The sequence below is a fragment of the Pelodiscus sinensis genome, chromosome 10 (genome assembly GCF_049634645.1).
Source record: "Pelodiscus sinensis isolate JC-2024 chromosome 10, ASM4963464v1, whole genome shotgun sequence".
Lineage (NCBI taxonomy): Eukaryota > Metazoa > Chordata > Testudines > Trionychidae > Pelodiscus > Pelodiscus sinensis.
This window is the reverse complement of record NC_134720.1, coordinates 50073370-50095901: the sequence shown is the minus strand read 5'-3', so window position 1 is coordinate 50095901 and position 22532 is coordinate 50073370. Positions and strand designations below refer to the sequence as shown.

Below are 22532 nucleotides of genomic sequence, written 5' to 3'. Positions count from 1 at the left end.
CCCCTCCTTCCTGCTCCCCCAGGGCCCCGACCGCCCCTCCTTCCTGCTCCCCCAGGGCCCTGACCGCCCCTCCTTCCTGCTCCCCCAGGGCCCCGACCGCCCCTCCTTCCTGCTCCCCCAGGGCCCTGACCGCCCCTCCTTCCTGCTCCCCCAGGGCCCTGACCGCCCCTCCTTCCTGCTCCCCCAGGGCCCCGACCGCCCCTCCTTCCTGCTCCCCCAGGGCCCTGACCGCCCCTCCTTCCTGCTCCCCCAGGGCCCCGACCGCCCCTCCTTCCTGCTCCCCCAGGGCCCTGACCGCCCCTCCTTCCTGCTCCCCCAGGGGCCCAACTGCCCCTCCTTCCTGCTCCACAGGGCCCCGACCCCCCTCCTTCCTGCTCCCCCAGGGCTCCAACCACCCCTCCTCCTTGCTCCCCCAGGGCCCCGATCCCCCTCCTTCCTGCTCCCCAGGGTCCCAACCCCCCTCCTTCCTGCTCCCCTAGGGCCCCGACTGCCCCTTGTTCCTGCTTCCCCAGAGCCCCAACCCCCCTCCTTCCTGCTCCCCCAGGGCCCCGACCCCCCTCCTTCCTGCTCCCCCAGGGCCCCGACCCCCCTCCTTCCTGCTCCCCAAAGCCCCTCCTTCCCGCTCCCGAGGCCCCTCTGCCCCCTCCGCCCTGCTCCCCCCTGTGCCCTGATCAACTGTCCCCTCTGCTCCCCCAGAAGCCCCAGACAGGTCTCAGAGCTGGACCCGTGCCTGGCCAGGGCGTGCAGAGGTGCTGCGGGATCTTTGGGGAGCGGTCAGGCCCTGTTCCCCTCCGGTTGAGCATCCAGCTCGCCTTACTGGTCCCATCCAGTGCACGCTCCTGAGGGTCCTCCTTCCTCTGCCCACAGCCCCTGACTTGCTGCCTGCAAATCTAGGCCGGTCCCAGCCGGTGCCAGGACCAACTCCTACATCTCAGCCTCCAGGAGGCAGGTTTCACCCACAAACCACTGTCTCGCGTCGCTTGTCAAAGAACCGTGACACACCTGCCTGAATACGTCACTTGCTGTAGCAATGGGTTTTGTAGGCCCATGGCAGTGGGTGTTGAAGTGTGGCAGGGGCACTACGACGCCCATCGGGGCCCTGGCACCCTGGGGAGAATGCTGGGGCATGCATCTGCAGGGCAGGGTTCGAGGGAAAGTCTCACAATCGAAATCACGTGAGCCAGATCCTCTTAAAGAGGGCGCTATAGCTTATTCCTCACAGCCCCTCTGGGCCATGACCCCCATGGGATCCTCCACCCCCATGGGATCCTCCAGCTCCCCGAGGTAGGGGTAACCCTCCAGAATTGACCAGGAGTAGTCAGGAATTTAAAATTAGCCTTCAGGGAAAGGTTATGTCGGCTGAGGAAACCTCCAGGAACCCGGCCAACCCAAACTGGCAGCGCTGTTCCCCTCGCAGCCGGCTTACTTTTGCACTTCGCTCGACGGATTCATCGCGGCCAAGGCCAGGCCGGACCAGCGTGACCAACTGCGTACCACCGGCCGAGACCTTCCGCCAAACAATTCCCGGGCAGATCTTATCTAGACAAACATCCAATCTGGATTTAAAAATTGGGAGTGACAGAGCAACACGGCGTCTCCCTGGGCCCTGGATTGGTGAAGCAAGCCGGGCCACTCTTCCGCTTTCTGCTCCTGGCAGGGGGTCTCTGGCTGCTGGCAAATGTTCCCTCTAATTTTTCACATCCATGTGCAGAATAAATTTTGTTATGTGCACCAAGGCCTGTGTGCGTGTGCACCACCAATCAAACACTTGCTGCCAGCTGTGGGGCTCCCAGCTCCCTCCGAGGGACTTTACCTACCTAGGGCCAGAGTAAAAGACAGGAAAGAGCTCCGGGTTTGGTTCGTTAGGCTTGTAAAACCTCTGATGCACAGCACCTCACTTGGGGCTCAGTGCCCTTTGGATGGGGAGTCTCCAGACAGGGCCTTGGGGAAAAGAAACCACGCTCAGTGACGTGGGTGCAGTTCTGGGGGGGGCGTGGAGTTGCCGGGGTGTCACCAAGGGCCGGATTTAACCCTTTGTTGGCGACTGGTGCCCCTCGCGGCCCATGCGGCTGACAGGGGCAGAAGGCCTCAGGTCGTTTCAGGGCCAGGAGTCTCTCCCTGCTGCACCAGTGCCATCTCCTTCTGGAGCAGGGTTTCCGGAAGGAATCTGGAAACCCGGGGACCTGCTGTTCACGATGCCCCAATCAGCAGTTTTCACAGATGTTCTTGGAGGCGGCAGATTACAGGGTGACCTTGGTGGTGACCCTAGCGGTGAATAAATCATGTGTGTGTGTGCGTGAGCGTGTGCACGGGTGTGCAATACCCTCCGCGTGAGTGTCTAGGGGAAGGGCATGGCGCATATGCCGTAGGAGTGGGTGTGCATTTGATCAAGTAAGAATTCACAGTGTATTAGCGAGGCGCACGATTGCGTCTGACTCATAACCAAGCCCATTGGTTTCACTTGGCAGTTCAGCCATCAAAGGCTTGTTTCCAGCTAGAATTTCTATGCCAGTCTTCCCCTCCCCATCGTTCCCCACCGTGCCTGCCACAGCTCCACTGGGGTCAAGCGCGGTGCCGTGCGGGTGTAGACAAGATGTCAGGCGGCGCGCAGTGTTGTAGCCACACTGTTGCACAGCCCTGCCCTCAACAGGCAGCGAGGACTCGGTGGCTAAAACACCGCAGACCCTGACTACATAGGTGCTCCTGCTCTTCCCCCCTCAGGAGCGCTGAAGCGAAGGGCGCAACAGCTCTGTGCGGACAAGGCCTCTCAGGATGTGAGGGAGGCAGGCGCTAAAGCCAGTGAGGACACGGTGGAGGGCAGGAGAGGTGAGGTGTGAGAGGGGGTGCCGGGGAGTGGGGAGACCATGTGTCTTCCTGGGTACACAACCGTAGGTGTGGACGTGTGCCGGCCTGAACACAACCGTGTGTGGAAGGAAGGGCCAGACTGCATGGGCGCGAATGAGCATGGGTGAGTGTGTGTATGCATGTGTGAGTGTGTGCTCGTGCATGAGTGTGTGCGGGCACATGTGTGTGTGTGCTCGTGCATGAGTGTGTGCATGCACGTGTGAGTGTGTGCTTGTGCGTGAGTGTGTGCTCGTGCGTGAGTGTGTGCGTGCACGTGTGAGTGTGTGCTTGTGCGTGAGTGTGTGCTCGTGCGTGATTGTGTGCATGCACGTGTGTGTATGCTTGTGCGTAAGTGTGTGCTCGTGCGTGTGTGCATGCATGTGTGAGTGTGTGCGTGCACGTGTGTGCTCGTGCGTGAGTGTGTGCTCGTGCTTGCGTGCACATGTGAATGTGTGCTTGTGCGTGAGTGTGCATGCACATGTGAGTGTGTGCTCGTGCGTGAGTGTGTGTGTGTGTGTGCACGTGTGAGTGTGTGCTCATGTGTAAGTGAGTGCTTGTGCGTGTGTGACCCCTGCTCCTCCATGTGAGGCGGGGTTGGGGTGTGGATCCATGTTTCCTCCCCGTCGTCCATGGCCCAGACCCTGGCAGTCCCCCTAGCAACCACGCATGCCTCCTGCTATGGCCCACCCTCGCCGGCTCACGCTGCCCTTTGCTCAGGCTGAGCGCCCCGGCCGTTGCTGGGCCTCCCAGGGCCTGGCGGCTGTTCTCAGGCCCTGTCGCAATAAGGCAGTAACGGCCGCATGCAAACAGGCTCCCTCCCCTCCCGCCCCCCATCTCCTCCGCCCCCCTCCCCGCCCCCGGCATAGCATCCGGCCAGCCATAGCAACACTCCTTTGTAGCCCTGGGGGCCTCCTCTGCTCAGGTCCCATGGGGCTGGCCAGGATGTGAGCCTGGGAATCATCCTACCCCCCCGCCCCCCAACCTTTCCCTCAGGGCCCCGGCCTCCCGGCCCTCGAGGCAAGGAAGCCCCACTTGCCCGCCCCCCTGGATCCCACGCTAGCTGCATGGCAGCTGCCAGCATGGTCTCAGCGCGGGGCGAGGGGGACCCTGGCGGGACCCCTCCCGACTCCTCCTCTCCCGTCCAGGCTGGCTCCTTCTCCCCCCGCCCACCCCGAATGGGAACAGAAACTTCCAGGGGCTGAGGCTTTTCCCCCGACACTTCCCCAAACGACAAACGGCCCCGGCAACATCTCCTTATCTGGAGCCGGCGCGGGCTCCTGCCGCAGCGCTGACATGTGCCAGCTGCCGGCTCAAAGGGGAGCGCCGGCCCCTGGGGACGCCGGGCCGAGGGGAGGGGGCGGGGGAGGCTGGCTTGGCTCAGGACGTTAGGGATGCTTCAAAGGACGCTCTCCCCCTTTGATTCGTTGCTTTCTTCCTTTCCCTTCGCCTTGGTGCGCGTCAGCCGCCCCAGGCACGGCGGAGAGCTGGGAAACACCCCCCCCCCCACGCAGGCACGCGACTAGGGTGGGCTCCCCCACTCCTGCGCACGGAGGCAGTGACTCTGTCCTCCCCCGCCCGCTCCCCACAGCCAGCCCCACGGCCAGGGGCATGCGCAGGAAATGCTCGGGCATGCTGGGGGACTTCCAAGGGAAAAGCAGGGTGTGGCAGGAAGCGGCGGATCAGCAAACGGCCCTCTCGCTGCTGAGCCCCTGCACTACCAAACACCGGCCACAGCCTCCGCGCTTGGGGGCGCTGTGCTGCAGGGGGCAGTGGGGATCAGTAGGGGGCGCTATACTGCAGGGAGCAGTGGGGATCAGTAGGGGGCGCTATACTGCAGGGAGCAGTGGGGATCAGTAGGGGGTGCTGTGCTGTAGGGAGCAGTGGGGATCAGTAGGGGGCGCTGTGCTGTAGGGAGCAGTGGGGATCAGTAGGGGGCGCTATGCTGCAGGGGGCAGTGGGGCATTAGTAGGGGGCGCTGTCCTGCAAGGAGCAGTGGGGGTCAGTAGAAAGCAGTGGGGGGTCAGTAGGGGGCGCTGTGCTGTAGGGAGCAGTGGGGGTCAGTAGGGGGCGCTGTGCTGTAGGGAGCAGTGGGGATCAGTAGGGGGTGCTGTGCTGCAGGGGGCAGTGGGGATCAGTAGGGGGCGCTATACTGCAGGGAGCAGTGGGGATCAGTAGGGGGTGCTGTGCTGTAGGGAGCAGTGGGGATCAGTAGGGGGCGCTATGCTGCAGGGGGCAGTGGGGCATTAGTAGGGGGCGCTGTCCTGCAAGGAGCAGTGGGGGTCAGTAGAAAGCAGTGGGGGGTCAGTAGGGGGTGCTGTGCTGCAGGGAGCAGTGGGGATCAGTAGGGGGCGCTATACTGCAGGGAGCAGTGGGGGTCAGTAGGGGGCGCTGTGCTGTAGGGAGCAGTGGGGATCAGTTGGGGGCGCTGTGCTGCAGGGAGCAGTGGGGATCAGTAGGGGGCGCTATACTGCAGGGAGCAGTGGGGGTCAGTAGGGGGCGCTGTGCTGTAGGGAGCAGTGGGGATCAGTAGGGGGTGCTGTGCTGTAGGGAGCAGTGGGGATCAGTTGGGGGCGCTGTGCTGCAGGGAGCAGTGGGGATCAGTAGGGGGCGCTGTGCTGTAGGGAGCAGTGGGGATCAGTAGGGGGTGCTGTGCTGTAGGAGCAGTGGGGGTCCGTAGAGAGCAGTGGGGATCAGTAGGGGGTGCTGTGCTGCAGGGAGCAGTGGAGGCCAGTAGGGGGCATTGAGCTGCAGGGGGCAGTGGGGGTCAGTAGGGGGCGCTGTGCTGCAGGGAGCAGTGGGGGCCAGTAGGGGGCGCTGTGCTGCAGGGAGCAGTGGGGTTCAGTAGGGGGCACTGTGCTGTAGGGAGCAGTGGGGAGTCCGTAGGGGATGCTGTGCTGTAGAGGGCAATGGGGGTTAGTGGGCGACGCTGTGTTGCAAGGAACAGTGAGGGATTCATAGAGGGTGCTGTGCTGCAGAGAGCAGAGGGGAATCAGTAGGGGGCGTTGTGATGCTGGGGGCAGTGGGGATCAGTAGGGGGCGCTGTGCTGCAGGGGGCAGTGGGGGTCAGTAGGGGGCGCTGCGCAGCTGGGAGCAATGGGGGTTAGTAGGGGGCGCTGTGCAGCAGGGGGCAGGGGGCTCAGTAGGGGGCGCTGTGCAGCAGGGGGCTCAGTAGGGGGCGCTGTGCTGCAGGGGGCAGGGGGCTCAGTAGGGGGCGCTGTGCTGCAGGGGGCAGGGGGCTCAGTAGGGGGCGCTGTGCAGCAGGGGGCTCAGTAGGGGGCGCTGTGCTGCAGGGGGCAGGGGGCTCAGTAGGGGGCGCTGTGCTGCAGGCGGGAGGGGGCTCAGTAGGGGGCGCTGTGCAGCAGGGGGCTCAGTAGGGGGCGCTGTGCGGCAGGGGGCTCAGTAGGGGGTGCTGTGCTGCAGGGGGCTCAGTAGGGGGCGCTGTGTGGCAGGGGGCTCAGTAGGGGGCGCTGTGTGGCAGGGGGCTCAGTAGGGGGCGCTGTGCTGCAGGGCGCCATGTGGATGGCTGAGCAGAGGGGCCGTGCGCGCCATGTCCCCACTGGTCTCACCATGGGCTGCGAGAGGAGGTGGCTTTGGGACCCAGGTCCCTGGTTCTCCTTAGCGGTGCCACGGTCCTTGTGAGAAGAGCCCCCGATTTCCAGCCCGATTCCAGCCAAGGCAAATGACTTTTCATTCTGGAAATTTCCGTTGTCTGCGATGTGCTTCGTCACTTCCTGTCCTAAACTGCCCGGTCCCTGGATGTGCGGCTGTGAGACAGCTGCTGTGTTCCGCCCCAGCAGTGGCCGCATTTCACTGGCGGGAGGAGTTCAGACTGTCATCGGTCCGACGGCCTCTGTTCCATGGGCCTCCCTCTCACTGGCCCGGGCCCTGCAGTGTCCCCCACCGCACCCCATGTAGCCCCCACCTTCCATAGTCATGCCAGGGGCCTGCCACCCATCTGGGGGACAGACTTTGTGGCAGGCACCTGCAGTCCCGCACTGGCAGGAAGCCTCCCTGAAATGAGGGGCCTGGTTCTCCGTCAGTGCGTAAAGCTCTGCACCAGCCCCTGTCCTTCGGGCATCCTGAGGTGTGGCCAGATGCAGGGCAAGGTGGCTAGTCTCTGCCTCCTGGGGACCGTAGTGGCCTCTGGGCCATCCTCCCTCCCCATAGTCCCTCCATCCCTGGGCGCCTGCCTCGCCCCTTGCAGGCTGCTCTGCCCTATGCGTGGCCAGGGCCCTTTAAAAAACCCAACACCCTACAGAGCAGGAGTGGCATCACCAGAGGGCGCCACCCCTCCCTTGTCACAGATTGGGGCTGGGCATGACTGTCTGCCTCTTCCCCCACCTGGGTCTGCATCTGCCCCAGCTGTGATGGGAAGCTGACAGGCTGTATAATGCTCTCTGCCCAGGAATGAGGGTCTGTTCCTGCACCCTGCCCCCCACCTCGTGCCCCTGCTGCAGCCCAGGCTCCACAGGACGTGGGGTGCCCCTGGGGCTGGCAGCCAGGGGACAGTCAAGCGCGGGCAGCGGGTGGGGTTCTGTGCCTGGGGGAGCTCCTCTGCGGCAGAAAAGGGGTAAGAGGAGGCCGCAGTCCCCAGTGAAATCAGCTGGCACATGCGAGTTTCTCCGGGCTGGCTTCTAGCCCGATCTCACCGCTGCACGGTGAGCGCCTGGCCAGTAGCATCAGGGAAATGGACAGATGAGCGCAAAACCAGGAAGTCCTGAGAGCGACGCCGGGGACGTGCTTCTCCTTGGCCCGGATGGACCCAGGCGCCGGGTACCGCTCACCTGCCATGCTGCCGAGCCACGCGGATCAGGGACACAGAGAGAAAAGGCCTGCTGGGCGGCTCGGTCCAGGAGGTGCATCAGCAGAACTACACATCGTGGCATAAAATGTAGAGGGCAATCCAGGCAGTGCGTATCTGCCACGCTACCGTGTGTGCCGCGTCTGTGCCTCCTGAGCGCACTGCCACGCTACCGTGTGTGCCGCGTCTGTGCCTCCCGAGCGCACTGCCACGCTACTGTGTGTGCTGCATCTGTGCCTCCCGAGTGCACTGCCACGCTACCGTGTGTGCCACGTCTGTGCCTCCCGAGCGCACTGCCACGCTACCGTGTGTGCCGCGTCTGTGCCTCCCGAGCGCACTGCCACGCTACTGTGTGTGCTGCATCTGTGCCTCCCGAGTGCACTGCCACGCTACCGTGTGTACCACGTCTGTGCCTCCCAAGGGCACTGCCACGCTACCGTGTGTGCCACGTCTGTGCCTCCCGAGCGCACTGTCACGCTACCGTGTGTGCCACGTCTGTGCCTCCCGAGTGCACTGCCACGCTACCGTGTGTGCCACGTCTGTGCCTCCCGAGGGCACTGCCGCGCTACCGTGTGTGCCATGTCTGTGCCTCCCGAGCGCACTGCCACGCTACCGTGTGTGCCACGTCTGTGCCTCCCGAGGGCACTGCCACGCTACCGTGTGTGCCGTGTCTGTGCCTCCCGAGGGCACTGCCACGCTACAGTGTGTGCCGTGTCTGTGCCTCCCGAGCGCACTGCCACGCTACCGTGTGTGCCGCGTCTGTGCCTCCCGAGCGCACTGCCACGCTACCGTGTGTGCCGCGTCTGTGCCTCCCGAGCGCACTGCCACGCTACCGTGTGTGCCGCGTCTGTGCCTCCCGAGCGCACTGCCACGCTACCGTGTGTGCCGCGTCTGTGCCTCCCGAGCGCACTGCCACGCTAACGTGTGTGCCGCGTCTGTGCCTCCCGAGCGCACTGCCACGCTACCGTGTGTGCTGCGTCTGTGCCTCCCGAGTGCACTGCCACGCTACCGTGTGTGCCGCGTCTGTGCCTCCTGAGTGCACTGCCACGCTACCGTGTGCCGCGTCTGTGCCTCCCGAGGGCACTGCCACGCTACCGTGTGTGCCGCGTCTGTGCCTCCCTGCTACACTACCGTGTGTGCCGCATCTGTGCCTCCCTGCTACACTACCGTGTGTGCCGCGTCTGTGCCTCCCGAGCGCACTGCCACGCTACCGTGTGTGCCGCGTCTGTGCCTCCCGAGGGCACTGCCACGCTACCGTGTGTGCCACGTCTGTGCCTCCCGAGCGCATTGCCACGCTACCGTGTGTGCCGCGTCTGTGCCTCCCGAGCGCACTGCCACGCTACCGTGTGTGCCACGTCTTTACCTCCAAAGCGCACTGCCACGCTACAGTATGGGCCACATCTGTGCAGGCCAAGCACACGTGGTCCGTTGCCCACCGTCCTAGCTAAACCCCGGGAGAAGACCCCTGCTCCATGGCAGGGTATGCCTGGCGCACCGTGGCGAATGAGACTGTCATGGGTGCTTGTTCCGGGTGGCAGTCCTCCCCCCACCACGGCTTATCCATTCCTGCAATGCTGTGTGCTTGGCTTGGCTGTGCTGCCCCTGTAGAAAGGTCCCCGCCCCCGGCAGGCTCAGGATGGTGTGTGCGGTGGGATTTGCCAGGGCTGGGCTCAGCATGTGGGCCGCCGACGCTGATGGCTGGCTTTGTGCATCGCTCTGGGAACTCCACTTCCCCGAGCGACCAGCTTCCTTCTCCCGCAGCCTGGCTGCGCCTGTCCCGGGGGTGCGGTTGGCCCGGCTCTGGCCCTGGATCCGTGCTGTAGATAACCTCATCTTCTGATCTCAGCGGAGCTGGCCTCATTCTCCCCACCTCAGCTAATCGCCCCCTCCACTCCGCCTGCTGTACCCCCAAAGTGTCACAAGAGGGCAGCCTCCCCTAACCTCCCTGTTACCGTGTCATTCAGCTCCCAGGCAGGGGACAGACTCCCGTGTCTGCTAGGAGGCAGCAGGCCACAGCCACGCGCGGGTGCGGGCAGGCCCGGTGTGGTGACCGTGCCCTTGGGAGAGCCGTGCTTGGCTCAGAATACACCCGTGTGCCCGCCACAGGGCTCCCCGGCCCGGAGCCCCCTTCCCGGCGCCTGGTGGCCCGGCTTACCCCGGGCGGAGGGGGCTGCGGAGCAGAAGTCTCGACGTGGTGGCGCTGGGGGAAGAGCAGGGCGATGCCAATGTTCGGGGCCGGTGGGCTGTGCCGGGTCGGTTTAGCCCCCTCTCTGGCTGAAGCTGCCAAAGCCCTGGGGTTTGTGGAAGGAGACGCCCCCCTGCTCCCTCCGGGGGCAATGAAATGCCACCACAGGCTTCAGTCTGAGCCGTGCAGCCCAGAGCCCTCGGGGGTGCGGGGTGCCCTGAAGCCATATTCGTGCCCCTGAATGCCAGGTCCTGCCTGCTCGCCAGGCGCCATAGCCCCCTGGCCAGGCCAGGGCTCCTGCCACCCCCACCCCCCAGTGGGAGCCCCCTTGGTCTCCCCTGCAGGGCTTGCGGGGCCCAAGGCAGAACGCTGGGAGCGGGGCCCCGGGCCCGGCCGGTGGATGGTGACTACTCAGCAGCATGGGACCCCGAAAGGGCCAGGCCCAAGGCATTTCCTGTGCTCGCCTGGCCTTAGGGCCGGCCCGCCTGCACTGCCTGCAGGGGTTAGGGCTGTGGGGACGTGGCTGACCGGGGAGGGGCCCCCGTGTGTGGCAGCCTGCACAGGCCGGGCCCCGTCGCCGTGGCTCCCATAGAGCCCCCAACGCGCACGCGCTTTCCGCCCGGCTCGCTCCCTGCCCCACGCTGCAGCTGAGGCTGAGCCAAAGGGGGGGGCTGCGGCAGGCGGCGGGAAAGCGGAGCCGACGGGCTGGGACCGTCACCGCGCTTCAGGGCTGGCCCCTGGAAGCCAGCAAGAAGGCCCAAGCCTGCCTTCGCCACTGCGCCACCCGGTCCGGGAGGGGAGCGGGGCCGGTGGGACTGAGCAAGGGGCTGAGCCCCAGGGTCTCCCCAGAGCTGGGCCCAACTCTGCCCCGCCCTCCGTCTCCCTATGGGGTTGACCTGCCACACGGGGGGCTACTGGAGACCCCCAGCGGGAGGGGGATCCCAGGCTCCCCGCAGGCCCCCAGCAGCCGGCACTTCCCAGGCTGGGGTCCCTGCACCCCCAGGTTGCTCTGGCCTGCACCAGCAGGGGTGGGGAGATCCTGCGGGCCTGAGAGAAGCTGGCTGCTTGTGCCCAGCTGGCCAGGGGCTGGGAGCTGCCGGCTCTTCCCATCCGTGGGCACTGGAGGGCGTCTGCGGGCTGGGAATGAGGCTTTGCCGAGCAGCCGTAGGTGCCGAGCTCAGTGGGGCCTCCTGAGGCCTGGCATGGCTGCAGCCCCATGAGCTCACGGCTCTTCCCCCACCGACACCCCGGCCCCACTCCTCGGAACGCAGCCAGCCCCGCCGGGCCCCGAGGCCCCCTCGGGCTCCCAGTGACCCGGGGGCGTTGCAGACGTGGGAGAAGCTGCCCCCTGCGTTCCGAGCATCCCTCTCTCCTAGGGGCTGGCGGGGGCCCTCCTCGAGCCGGGTCAGCCCCCGCAGCAGCTCTCCAGGGGCTGAGACACGCCCCGTCCTGCTTGGACTCTTGCCCGGTTCTTGGCCTCGACACCATCCTGTCTCCCGAGGATGCTTCGCAGAGCAGCCGCCACGCAGTGATCAGGGCTGGCAGGACCACGGTGGCTGAGGGATCTGTCTGGGGCAGAGCTGAGGGGCGGGGAGGGAGGCGGCTCTTGCCCCCTTGCCGCGGTGGTAAGTTCCCCTACTAGGAGACAAAAGTCTCCCCTTCCCCTGGGCTAGCCAGGCTGTGCCGAGCACGCCAGCAGCTTCTCAGCGACTCTGTCGGGCGGCCGCCGGCCTTGGGGGAAGAGCAGGGGTGGGTGTGGGGCTCGCCAATGGGGCAGACGTAGCCCCTCCTGGCCTGCCGGGACATAGAGCCTCCCTGCCTTGTTCGGCAGGCCAGGGAGCATGGAAGATGCAGACTGGAAATTCAAGGGAGATGCAGTGGGGCCTGGCGATGTCACATCCCCTTTAACCGGTTAACCCGTCACAGCCCAAGTGGGGCCTGGTGCGCCGAGCTCCCTCTAGGGCGCACAAAGCCCACCCACCTCTTTGGCAGAGCCGGCAGCAGCACTCCCCTTCCTGGGAGGTGAGCTGCTGGTGGGGGGCTCAGTGGGGAACGGCGGACCCAGCTGCTCCAGGGGTGGGCTGCATGGTGGCTGCCTGGCTGCTTTGGTGGGAGGGGCTGTGTGGCGGGAGGGCGGGGCCGTGTTGTGGGCAGCAGCTCTGGTGGGAGGGGCTGTGTGGCGGGAGGGCGGGGCCGTGTTGTGGGCAGCAGCTCTGGTGGGAGGGGCTGTGTGGCGGGAGGGCGGAGCCGTGTTGTGGGCAGCAGCTCTGGTGGGAGGGGCTGTGTGGCGGGAGGGCGGGGCCGTGTGGTGGGCAGCAGCTCTTGTGGGCAGGGCCATGTGGCGGGAGGGCGGGGCCATGTGGTGGGCAGCAGCTCCGGTGGGCGGGGCCATGTGGTGGGAGGGCGGGGCCGTGTGGTGGGCAGCAGCTCCGGTGGGCGGGGCCATGTGGCGGGAGGGCGGGGCCGTGTGGTGGGCAGCAGCTCCGTGTGGCGGGCAGGCGGGGCTGCTCCCGTGGCCTAGGCTGTGTGGTGGGGGCGCTGCTCCGGCAGCCAGGGCTCCTCCTGTGGCTCTAGCAGCCCAGGTCACGTGGCGGGGGGCGGGGGTGGGCTGCCCAACTGCTCCATGGGAAGCCATGTGGTGCTGCTGAGGCTGGGGCCTCCTGCATCTCTTTCACCCCTCAGAGCCCCCTGAGCCCCTGGTGCTCTGTCTTCTCTCCCCCCCACGTCTCTGCCCCACCCCCCAGCACCTCCCTCCCTGCAAAACCTGAGCACTGGCAGCAGCTTCCCCCTCAGAAGCCCCGCGAGGAGCAGCCTGGGGCAGCCCCTTCTCCCCACGGCCCTGGGAGCAGGGGTCTCTGCGCTGGGAGAGGCTCTCGGGGAGCAGCGCCACTGGTGGGTGCCACGGGGGCATCCATCTAGACAAGCGCCCGTGGCCTCGTTGCTGGCGCACACGACAAAACTCCACTCATGGAGGGAAAATCTTAGAGGGAACCCGGGTCACCACCCGAACCCTCTGCGCCCTCCTCTCCTCTGCCAGGTCGCAACCCCCCCCACCCCAACTCTCTACTCCAAGCGTCCTTCTGCACCCAGACCACGCTCCCCTCCCCAGAAGAGTGCCGCCCTCGGCCACTTGCCATAATCTTGGCGTGCCCCCTTATCAGAAATGATTCTCCCCCCTCCCCCGCGTTCAGAGCAAGCGGCATGGCCGCGCCCGGCCTGGCGGGTCCCGTGTGCAGAAGGCTCTGGTTGTGCCTGTGTCACGCAAACGCCAACATCCAGACACACTGGCCCGCTCTGCAGGGGCTTTGGGCAGGTGCGTGCGCCTGGTCGGAGGAGTGAGCACAAGGTAACCAGGGAGCGAAGTGTCCCCTTGCTGGGCGCCTCACCGGCACGGTCATTTTTCTGTAACAAAACAGCCTCCCCAGTTTGCTTGAACTATTCCTCTACGGCCGGCGTCTGCTTCTTTTTCCAGTCTCAGGCGATTTCCTCTTGCGCGGCCATTTCCGCTAGGAAGCCCTCAGGGGGGGCCAAAAGCTATTTTTAACACATATACGCAAGCGCACACACCTCAAAACACACACACACACATCCCTACCTCAAAACACAAATACACAACTCAACACACACACATCTCAAAACACACATACACCACCTCAAAACACACACCTTCAAAATACATCCCCCTCAAAACACACATCCTCAAAACACACACACCTTCAAAACACACACATACACACCTCAAAACACACTCACACAACTCAAAACATACCCCCTACCTCAAAACACATATACACCCCCTCAAAACACACACACATAATACACCCCTCAAAACACAAACACATCTTAAAAACACACACACCTGAAAATACACATACACACCCTCAAAATACATACACACAACACACACCCTCAAAACACACACACACACAACACACACACCTTCAATACACATACACGCACTTTCAAAACACACAGACACACCCTCAAAACACACACCTTCAAAACACACACACACACCTCAAAACATCCCCCCTCATAATATATCCATCAAAACACAAACACACCCTCAAAACACATACACCTCAAAATAAACATACACACCCTCAAAAAACACACACAACACACATCCTCACAACATACACGCACACATACACCCTCAGAACACAGACACACACACTCACACCCCACACGTGCTGCCAAGTGGTGCTGACAATCAGCCTCCTGTGCCTTTCATTCCTGGGCGGTGCTCAGGGCCAGAATTAATGCGCAGAGGGTAAGAGCTGAATTAATTTTGCCCAGAGCAGCAGAATTTGCGGGAGGTGGCCAGAAAAGCAGCATGAGGTCGGTGCGCCCAGCCTATTGGCTGGCTGGTCTCACGCAGACGCTTCACCCTGGCAAATACTAATAGGAACAACCCCATGCTCGCCTGTATTCGAGCCAGGTCTCCCTAGCGTCGTCCCAGGGTATGGGATCACCTTCCAGCAACACGTTAAGCGGCACAATTCGCCTCTGGTGCGTGTGGTTCCTTCTCCTGTCCCAGCACCTCAAGGTACTTTACAGGCATCAAATAACCCCTCCCCGGGAGCGCCCTGTGAAGTGGAACTGTTGCGCAAAGAACGAGCCGGTCCGTATCTGCCTGCTGGACAACATTGCTGTGACTCCCCCACAAATCTGGGCTGCCTTTGGAGCGACCCTCCCTGAGCAGAGTTGCAGGGATCAGAGCTTCCGTGGGCAGCACCACAGGCCTACGTGGCCACTCATTTTGGACAGTGTAATTCTACCCATTTTACAGATGGGGAAACTGAGGCAAAGGGCAGCGACTTGCCAAAGGTCAGTGGGGTGGGTGGGAACAGAACACAGGCCTCCTGCCTCTGGGTCACAAGGCCACTGCCCCTCACCAGGCTCAGATCCCTCCGTTACTTGACCTCTGGCTGATTCCATCAAGCCCTTGCCTCTTTTAGTTACTGATCTGGGGCATGGGTTGCCTCATTTACGGAGAGGAGAGTGAATTCTGAGAGGGGCATAAGGATACCGGCACCTATATCAACAACCATAATTAATACTGATGCAACATGCCTGCTAAATGTGTGTGGTGTCTTGCCTCTCTGTTTGGGCCACACGGAGGAAAACAGCTTACTACTGCTGCCTTTAGCCTGCACTTTGGTCTGAAGGGTCTGAGGGCCTATCCCAGCTGGGTTGGAGGTCTTTACAATTTCAAGCCCTATTGGCTTTCAGCCATCACCTCTCTTTTCGTTTGGTTCCTACAGCCTCTAGCAGCATAGAGTCACTGCCTCCTGTGTGCCACAGCCTGACAAATACATAGCAAGAGCAATATTGGTAAGCTTTGAATTAGGGGTGCAAAAGGCTCCCCAGTTACTCAGAAAGCATACCGGTAACCGGTTGTACTGCCAACCACACCAGGCTGGAGCAGCCTTGGCCGAGTCCAGCCAGTGACATGGGGACGGCAGGCAGAACCGTGCCTGCATCGGGCCCCTGGCTCCCATATTCCTGAAAATAATCAGCGTAGCGGCATTGCGCAAGAGGGGTTTTCTTGCGCCAGAAGGGGCCGCGTAGACAGCTCCTTCTGGCGCAAGAGCCTCTTTTGCAAAAATGGCGGCTCATTAGGTATGCAAATGAGTCTCGGCAATATTCCACGCTTAGCCTCATTTGCATATTTCTCGCTCAAGAAGCCACAAGTGTAGATATAGCAGAAGGGACTTCAATAGGCGTCTCGTCCAGTCCCCTGCCCTGAGGTAGGATTAAGTGTGATCTGGAGCAGGGCTACTCAGCTTTGGAAGCCCCGGGGGCCACAGTGATACTCGAAGCACATGCCCAGGGCCATGACTGAAGCGTGGTTGCTTCTTCTTGGACTGAGCTATCAATCAACCATGACACCTTTGGCGAGCAACTAAACCAAGGCTTGACCGGCAGAGCCAATTACAGATGTCACTTAAAAAGCTGCCAACTGCAGGCGCGGTATGTATGTTCTTTTCGGATCCTGTGCTTTTCCTGCAATGCCTGGATGCGCTGACTCTCAAAGCAATTAAGAGCCTGTATAATGGTTTGTTGCCAGGACAATCTGTCCTGAACGAGAGTTTCCAAATCATTGGGAGATATGCTGCATGACTTCATATTGGCCTTTAAGCTGTCTTTATAGCGCTTACATTGACCACCGATAGATTGCTTTTCATGAGCAAGCTGGCCATAGAAGACCATCTTTGGTATCCGTGTATCATTCATCCTCAATACATACAAATATATATGCAAATATATGCAAATAGCTTCTTTCACACACTATCCTGGCACTCCCAGCACCTCCTCCCTGGGAGCTAGAAACACTGATACCCTGTACCTGTCTGTTCCAGCCAGCCCATCTGCTTGCATCTTTCAGTGCTCACCCTGCCTGGGAGACATGTCACATTTGTGGAGCGTGTTCCCAGTGGAGGCCACGTTCAAAGGTTCCCACCCGTGGGCCACATGTTGAGCCCTGCACAAATCCAAACCGCACCGCGGGCTGCAAACAAACAGGCTGTGGGCCGCATGCGCCCATGGGCCGTGCGTTGAGTAGCCCTGATCTAGAACATCCCTGACAAGTGTATTCTAGCCTGGTTTGAAATATCTCCAGTGACGGAGATTCCACAAGCTCCTGGGGTAATTTGTTCCGGGGCTTAACCGCCCTCACAGGAAGTTTTTCCTAATGTCTCACCTTTGCTGCAAAGTAAGCCCCTTGCTTCTTCTCCTGGCCTTAGTGGTTAAGGAGAACAATTTCTCACCTTCCTCTTTACAACAGTCTTTTACGTGCTTGAAGCCTGCTATCCTGTCCACCACAGACTCCTCTTTTCCAGACTAAACTAACCAGCTACGTCTACATTGGCAAGATTTCGCGCAAATACTTTTAACGCAAGAGTTTTTGCGTTAAAGTATTTTGCAAGCGAGCGTCTACACTGGCATGTACTTTTGCACAAGAGGTGTGCTTTTGCGCAAAAGCATCCGTGCCAGTGTAAATGCTCTCTTGCGCAAGAAAGCTCCGATGGCCATTTTAGCCCGGGCTTTCTTGCACAAGAAATTCACGTTGCCTGTCTACACTGGCATCTTACACAAGAATACTTGCGCAAGAGGGCTTTTTCCTGAGCAGGAGCGTCATAGTTCTTATGCAAGAAGCCCTGATTTCTTAGAATCATAGAATAATAGGACTGGAAGGGACCTCGAGAGGTCATCGAGTCCAGCCCCCTGCCCTCAAGGCAGGATCAAGCTCCGTCTACACCATCCCTGACAGATGTCTATCTAACCTGTTCTTAAATATCTCCAGAGAGGGAGATTCCACCACCTCCCTTGGCAATTTATTCCAATATTTGACCACCCTGACAGTTAGGAATTTTTTCCTAATGTCCAATCTAAACCTCCCCTGCTGCACTTTAAGCCCATTACTCCTTGTCCTGTCCTCAGAAACCAAGAGGAACAAATTTTCTCCTTCCTCCTTGTGACACCCTTTTAGATATTTGAAAACCGCTATCATGTCCCCCCTTAATCTTCTTTTTTCCAAACTAAACAAGCCCAGTTCATGAAGCCTGGCTTCATAGGTCATGTTCTCTAAACCTTTAATCATTCTTGTCGCTCTTCTCTGTACCCTTTCCAATTTCTCCACATCTTTCTTGAAATGTGGCGCCCAGAACTGGACACAGTACTCCAGCTGAGGCCTAACTAGTGCAGAGTAGAGCGGCAGAATGACTTCACGAGTTTTGCTTACAACACACCTGTTGATACAACCTAGAATCATATTTGCTTTTTTTGCAACAGCATCACACTGTTGGCTCATATTCAACTTGTGGTCCACTATGACCCCTAGATCCCTTTCCGCCATGCTCCTTCCTAGACAGTCGCTTCCCATCTTGTATGTATGGAACTGATTGTTCCTTCCTAAGTGGAGCACTTTGCATTTCTCTTTATTAAACCTCATCCTGTTTACCTCTGACCATTTCTCTAACTTGCTAAGGTCATTTTGAATTATGTCCCTATCCTCCAAAGAAGTTGCAACCCCACCCAGTTTGGTATCATCTGCAAACTTAATAAGCGTACTCTCTATCCCAATATCTACATCATTGATGAAGATATTGAACAGTATGGGTCCCAAAACAGACCCTTGAGGAACTCCACTTGTTATCCCTTTCCAGCAGGATTTAGAACCGTTAACAACAACTCTCTGACTACGGTTATCCAGCCAATTATGCACCCACCTTATCGTGGCCCTATCTAAGTTATATTTGCCTAGTTTATCAATAAGAATATCATGCGAGACCGTATCAAATGCCTTACTAAAGTCTAGGTATATGACATCCACCGCTTCTCCCTTATCCACAAGGCTCGTTATCTTATCAAAGAAAGCTATCAGATTAGTTTGGCATGACTTGTTCTTCACAAACCCATGCTGGCTATTCCCTATCACTTTATTACCTTCCAAGTGTTTGCATATGATTTCCTTAATTACCTGCTCCATTATCTTCCCTGGGACAGACGTTAAACTGACCGGTCTGTAGTTTCCTGGGTTGTTCTTATTCCCCTTTTTATAGATGGGCACAATATTTGCCCTTTTCCAGTCTTCTGGAATCTCCCCTGTCTGCCATGATTTTTCAAAGATCATAGCTAAAGGCTCAGATACCTCCTCTATCAGCTCCTTGAGTATCCTGGGATGCATTTCATCAGGACCTGGTGACTTGCTGACATCTAACTTTCCTACGTGATTTTTAACTTGTTCTTTGTGTATCCTATCTTCTAAACTTACCCTCTCTCTGCTTGTATTCACTACGTTAGGCACACCTCCAGACTTCTCGGTGAAGACCGAAACAAAGAAGTCATTGAGCATCTCCGCCATTTCCAAGTTCCCTGTTACTGCTTCTCCCTCCTCACTAAGCAGTGGGCCTACCCTGTCCTTGGTCTTCCTCTTGCTTTTAATGTATTTATAAAAGGTCTTCTTGTTTCCCTTTATGCCTGTAGCTAGTTTGATCTCATTTTGTGCCTTTGCCTTTCTAATCTTGCCCCTGCATTCCCGTGTTGCTTGCCTATATTCATCCTTTGTTAGTTGTCCTAGTTTCCATTTTTTATATGACTCCTTTTTTATTTTGAGATCGTGCAAGATCTCCTTGTTAAGCCAAGCTGGTCTTTTGCCATATTTTCTATCTTTCCTACACAGCGGAATGGTTTGCTTTTGGGCCCTTAACAACGTCCCTTTGAAATACTTCCAACTCTCCTCAGTTGTTTTTCCCTTCAGTCTTGCTTCCCATGGGACCTTACCTACAAGTTCTCTGAGCTTATCAAAATCTGCCTTCCTGAAATCCATTACCTCAATTGTGCTGGTCTCCCTTCTACCTTTCCTTAAGATCATGAACTCTATTATTTCGTGATCACTGTCCCCTATACTGTCTTCCACTTTCAAGTTCTCAACTAGTTCCTCCCTATTTGTTAAAACCAAATCTAGAACAGCTTCTCCTCTGGTAGCTTTTTCAACCTTCTGAAACAGAAAGTTGTCTCCAATGCAGTCCAGAAACTTATTGGATAGCCTGTGCCTCGCTGTGTTAGTTTCCCAACATATGTCTGGATAGTTGAAGTCCCCCATCACCACCAAATCTTGGGCTTTGGATAGTTTTGTTAATTGTTTAAAAAAGGCCTCATCCACCTCTTCCACCTGGCTAGGTGGCCTGTAGTAGACTCCTAGCATGATATCACCCTCGTTTTTTACCCCATTTAGCTTAACCCAGAGACTCTCTACACAGCTATCTCCTACATTCATCTCCACTTCAGTCCAAGTGTGTACATTTTTAATATACAAGGCAACCCTTCCTCCCTTTTTTCCCTGTCTGTCCTTCCTGAGCAAGCCGTACCCTTCCATACCAACATTCCAATCATGCGTCCCATCCCACCAGGTTTCTGTAATACCAATGATATCATAGTTGTATTTATTGGTTAGCAATTCCAGTTCTTCCTGCTTATTACCCATACTTCTCGCATTTGTATATAGGCATCTAAGATACTGATTTGATCTTGCCTCCCTGTTGTGCCCTGACCCTCCTTTCTCCTTCCCATTATAGGCCGTAGTCCCCCCCATTTCCAACCCATCTCCCAGTCCCGCACATGCAGCACTTACCTGTGGGCTTTGTTCACCTGCCCCCAACAAACCTAGTTTAAAGCCCTCCTCACAAGGTTAGCCAGTCTGTGTCCAAACAAGGCCTTCCCGCTCCTGGAAAGGTGAACTCCATCTCCGCCAAGCAGTCCTTCCTGGAAGAGCACCCCGTGATCAAGGAAGCCGAATCCCTCCTGGCGACACCATCGTCGCAGCCAGGCATTCACCTCCAGGATGCACCTCTCTCTGCCCGGGCCCCTACCTTTGACAGGAAGGATAGAAGAGAATACCACCTGCGCTCCAAACTCCTTCACCCGTACTCCCAAAGCCCTGTAGTCACACTTGATCCGCTCAGTGTCACACCTGGCAGTATCATTTGTGCCCACGTGGATGAGTAGCATGGGGTAGTAGTCAGAGGGCCGGATAATCCTCGACAATGCCTCCATAACATCTCGGATACGGGCCCCTGGCAGACAGCATACCTCTCGAGATGAGCTGTCAGGGCGACAGATGGGTGCTTCCGTTCCCCTCAGAAGAGAGTCTCCAACCACCACTACCCTACGCTTCCTCCTCGCAGTGGTGGCAGGAGACTGCTCAACCTTGGTGGTGCAAGGCCTGGTCTCCTCCACTGTGGGGGGTGACTCCTTGTCTCCTGCTGAAAGTAAAGTGTAACGGTTATGTAACAACACAGTGGGAGGGTTAGGAGCAGGGGTGGAACACTGCCTGCTGCCGGAAGTAACCAGCTGCCAGTTCTCACCCTGCACCACCGCCTCCTCCATAAGTGGCTGGTCAACAGTCCCACATCCTAGGACAGTGACCTCCGTGGACTCCACAGGAATACTGTCCAGGAATTCCTCATGGCTTCGAATGCTCCTCAGCCTGGCCACCTCCTCCTGTAGCTCTCCCACCTGCTGCCTGAGAGATTCCACCAGCAGGCACCTTTCACAACGGTTGTCTCCCCCAGCCTGGAGATCACTCAGTGGGAATTGCAAGCCACAAATACAGCAAGACCACACCAGGACCTGGGTAGAGGCATCCATGCTCAGGTTCTCTGTCTGGATACAGGCACAGGTGGAGGAGACAGGAGAAGTATTGGCACAAGCGCTTCGGGTCTTCATCACCATCAGTCACTCCCTCTGCCCAACTCCCTCTTCAACTCCCCTGTCTGCAGTCCCCTGTCCGCTTCGTTCTTACATTAGAACGTCAATGTTCCTGCGCAAGAACTCGCAGCCCGTGTAGACAGGCGGCAAGTTTTTGCACAAAAGTGGCTGCTTTTGCACAAACTCTTGCCAATGTAGACACAGCCACCTAGTTTTGTCAAAATGCAGGACAATGTAGCACTTTAAAGACTAACAAGATGGTTTATTAGATGATGAGCTTTCGTGGGCCAGACCCACGAAAGCTCATCATCTAATAAACCATCTTGTTAGTCTTTAAAGTGCTACATTGTCCTGCATTTTACTTCAACTACCCCAGACTAACACGGCTACATTTCTATCACTATTCTAGTTTTGTCAATCTTTCCTGGCAGGTCACGTTTTCTAGAACATTACTCGTGGGCCAGGCTCACCTCTGCTGGGCTTTCTCCAGTTCCTTCCCAGCTTTGTCATAGGACCCAGAACTGCACACAGTCCTGCGGAGGGCTTCCCAGGGCTGAGTAGACAGGACTGACTTCCCATGTCTTGCTTCCACCACTCCTGCTAGTGCAGCCCCGAGCGATGTTCACTTTTTTGGCACCCGTGTTCCATCGGTGCCTCATGTGTTGATTATGACTCGAGCTTCCAGCTCCTTTTCTGCCGGATGCCGGCCCAAGGCAGCCGTTTCCCATGTTGTATTCTGCCGTCCCTGCCTAAGGAGAGCCCTTTGCATGTGTCCTTCTTGAATTTCAGCCTGGGTAGTTCAGATCAGTGCTCCAGTTTATCGAGATCGTTCTGAGTTCTCATCCTGTCCCCCAGAGCGCTGGCAGCCCCCTTCTCCGCGTGCTGCATGCGTCAGGAAAATCCGGCCACTTCTTCTGGGTTAAGTGCTCCCAACTCACGAGTTGGGTTCAGCCCAGCTCCAGGATTTTCCCCGATGTCCCTTGCTCCTCCACCTTGCCCTCCAGGCCCTCTCGGCTACGCTTCGTCTGCGGAGCTGAACGAGAGCAGGCAACCTGCCACCCCGTTGACACGGAATGGTATCACCGCGTTAGAGATAATCACTGGAACGGGCCCAGCCAGCCCCGCACACGCGTGTGCGCCAGCCAGGTGAGATAACACCCCCCCCCCCACTGCTCCTGGCGTGATGGGCACAGGACGTGAAGCACCACGCTGCCGACCAGCCTTTGGCACGTATGACCTTATCATGGAAAATGTCCTCTACAGACAGATCCCCTCGCTGCTCGTGGCAGGTGACAGGGAACAGAAGTCCTCCAGAGACCCGGCGTGAGCTGCAAAGCTGGCATCACCCAGGGGAGGAAAAGGGAGCTGCTGTAAGTGCTGGTGTAGGGGCATTTCTGGGACCTCCGAGGGCCAGCCACAGGCTTGGTCCAACATAAAGGCGCAACCAAGCCCTGCGCAGCCCAGCCAGCGCTGACACACAGGATCCAT

General features: G+C 59.0%; 1 protein-coding gene across 1 annotated transcript; it reads right to left on the bottom strand.

Moving 5' to 3' along the window:
* Positions 1–1209: 1209 nt before the first annotated feature.
* On the bottom strand, positions 1210–20484 carry LOC142830835 (uncharacterized). Its single transcript, XM_075938370.1, has 3 exons — positions 20308–20484; positions 17197–20206; positions 1210–1296 (listed from the first exon to the last, which is right to left on the bottom strand). Exons 2-3 carry the CDS (start codon positions 19927–19929, stop codon positions 1210–1212), a joined length of 2820 nt encoding a protein of 939 aa, XP_075794485.1. The 5' UTR covers positions 19930–20206; positions 20308–20484.
* Positions 20485–22532: the final 2048 nt, after the last annotated feature.

Coding starts and splice junctions, on each gene's coding strand:
- LOC142830835 (XM_075938370.1), bottom strand. CDS start 19,929: ATGGGGGGGACTACGGCCTATAATGGGAAGGAGAAAGGAGGGTCAGGG. Junction 1,297..17,196: donor TTAGGAAAAAATTCCTAACT/GTCAGGGTGGTC, acceptor TCAATTCTGGAG/GGTTACCCCTACCTCGGGGA.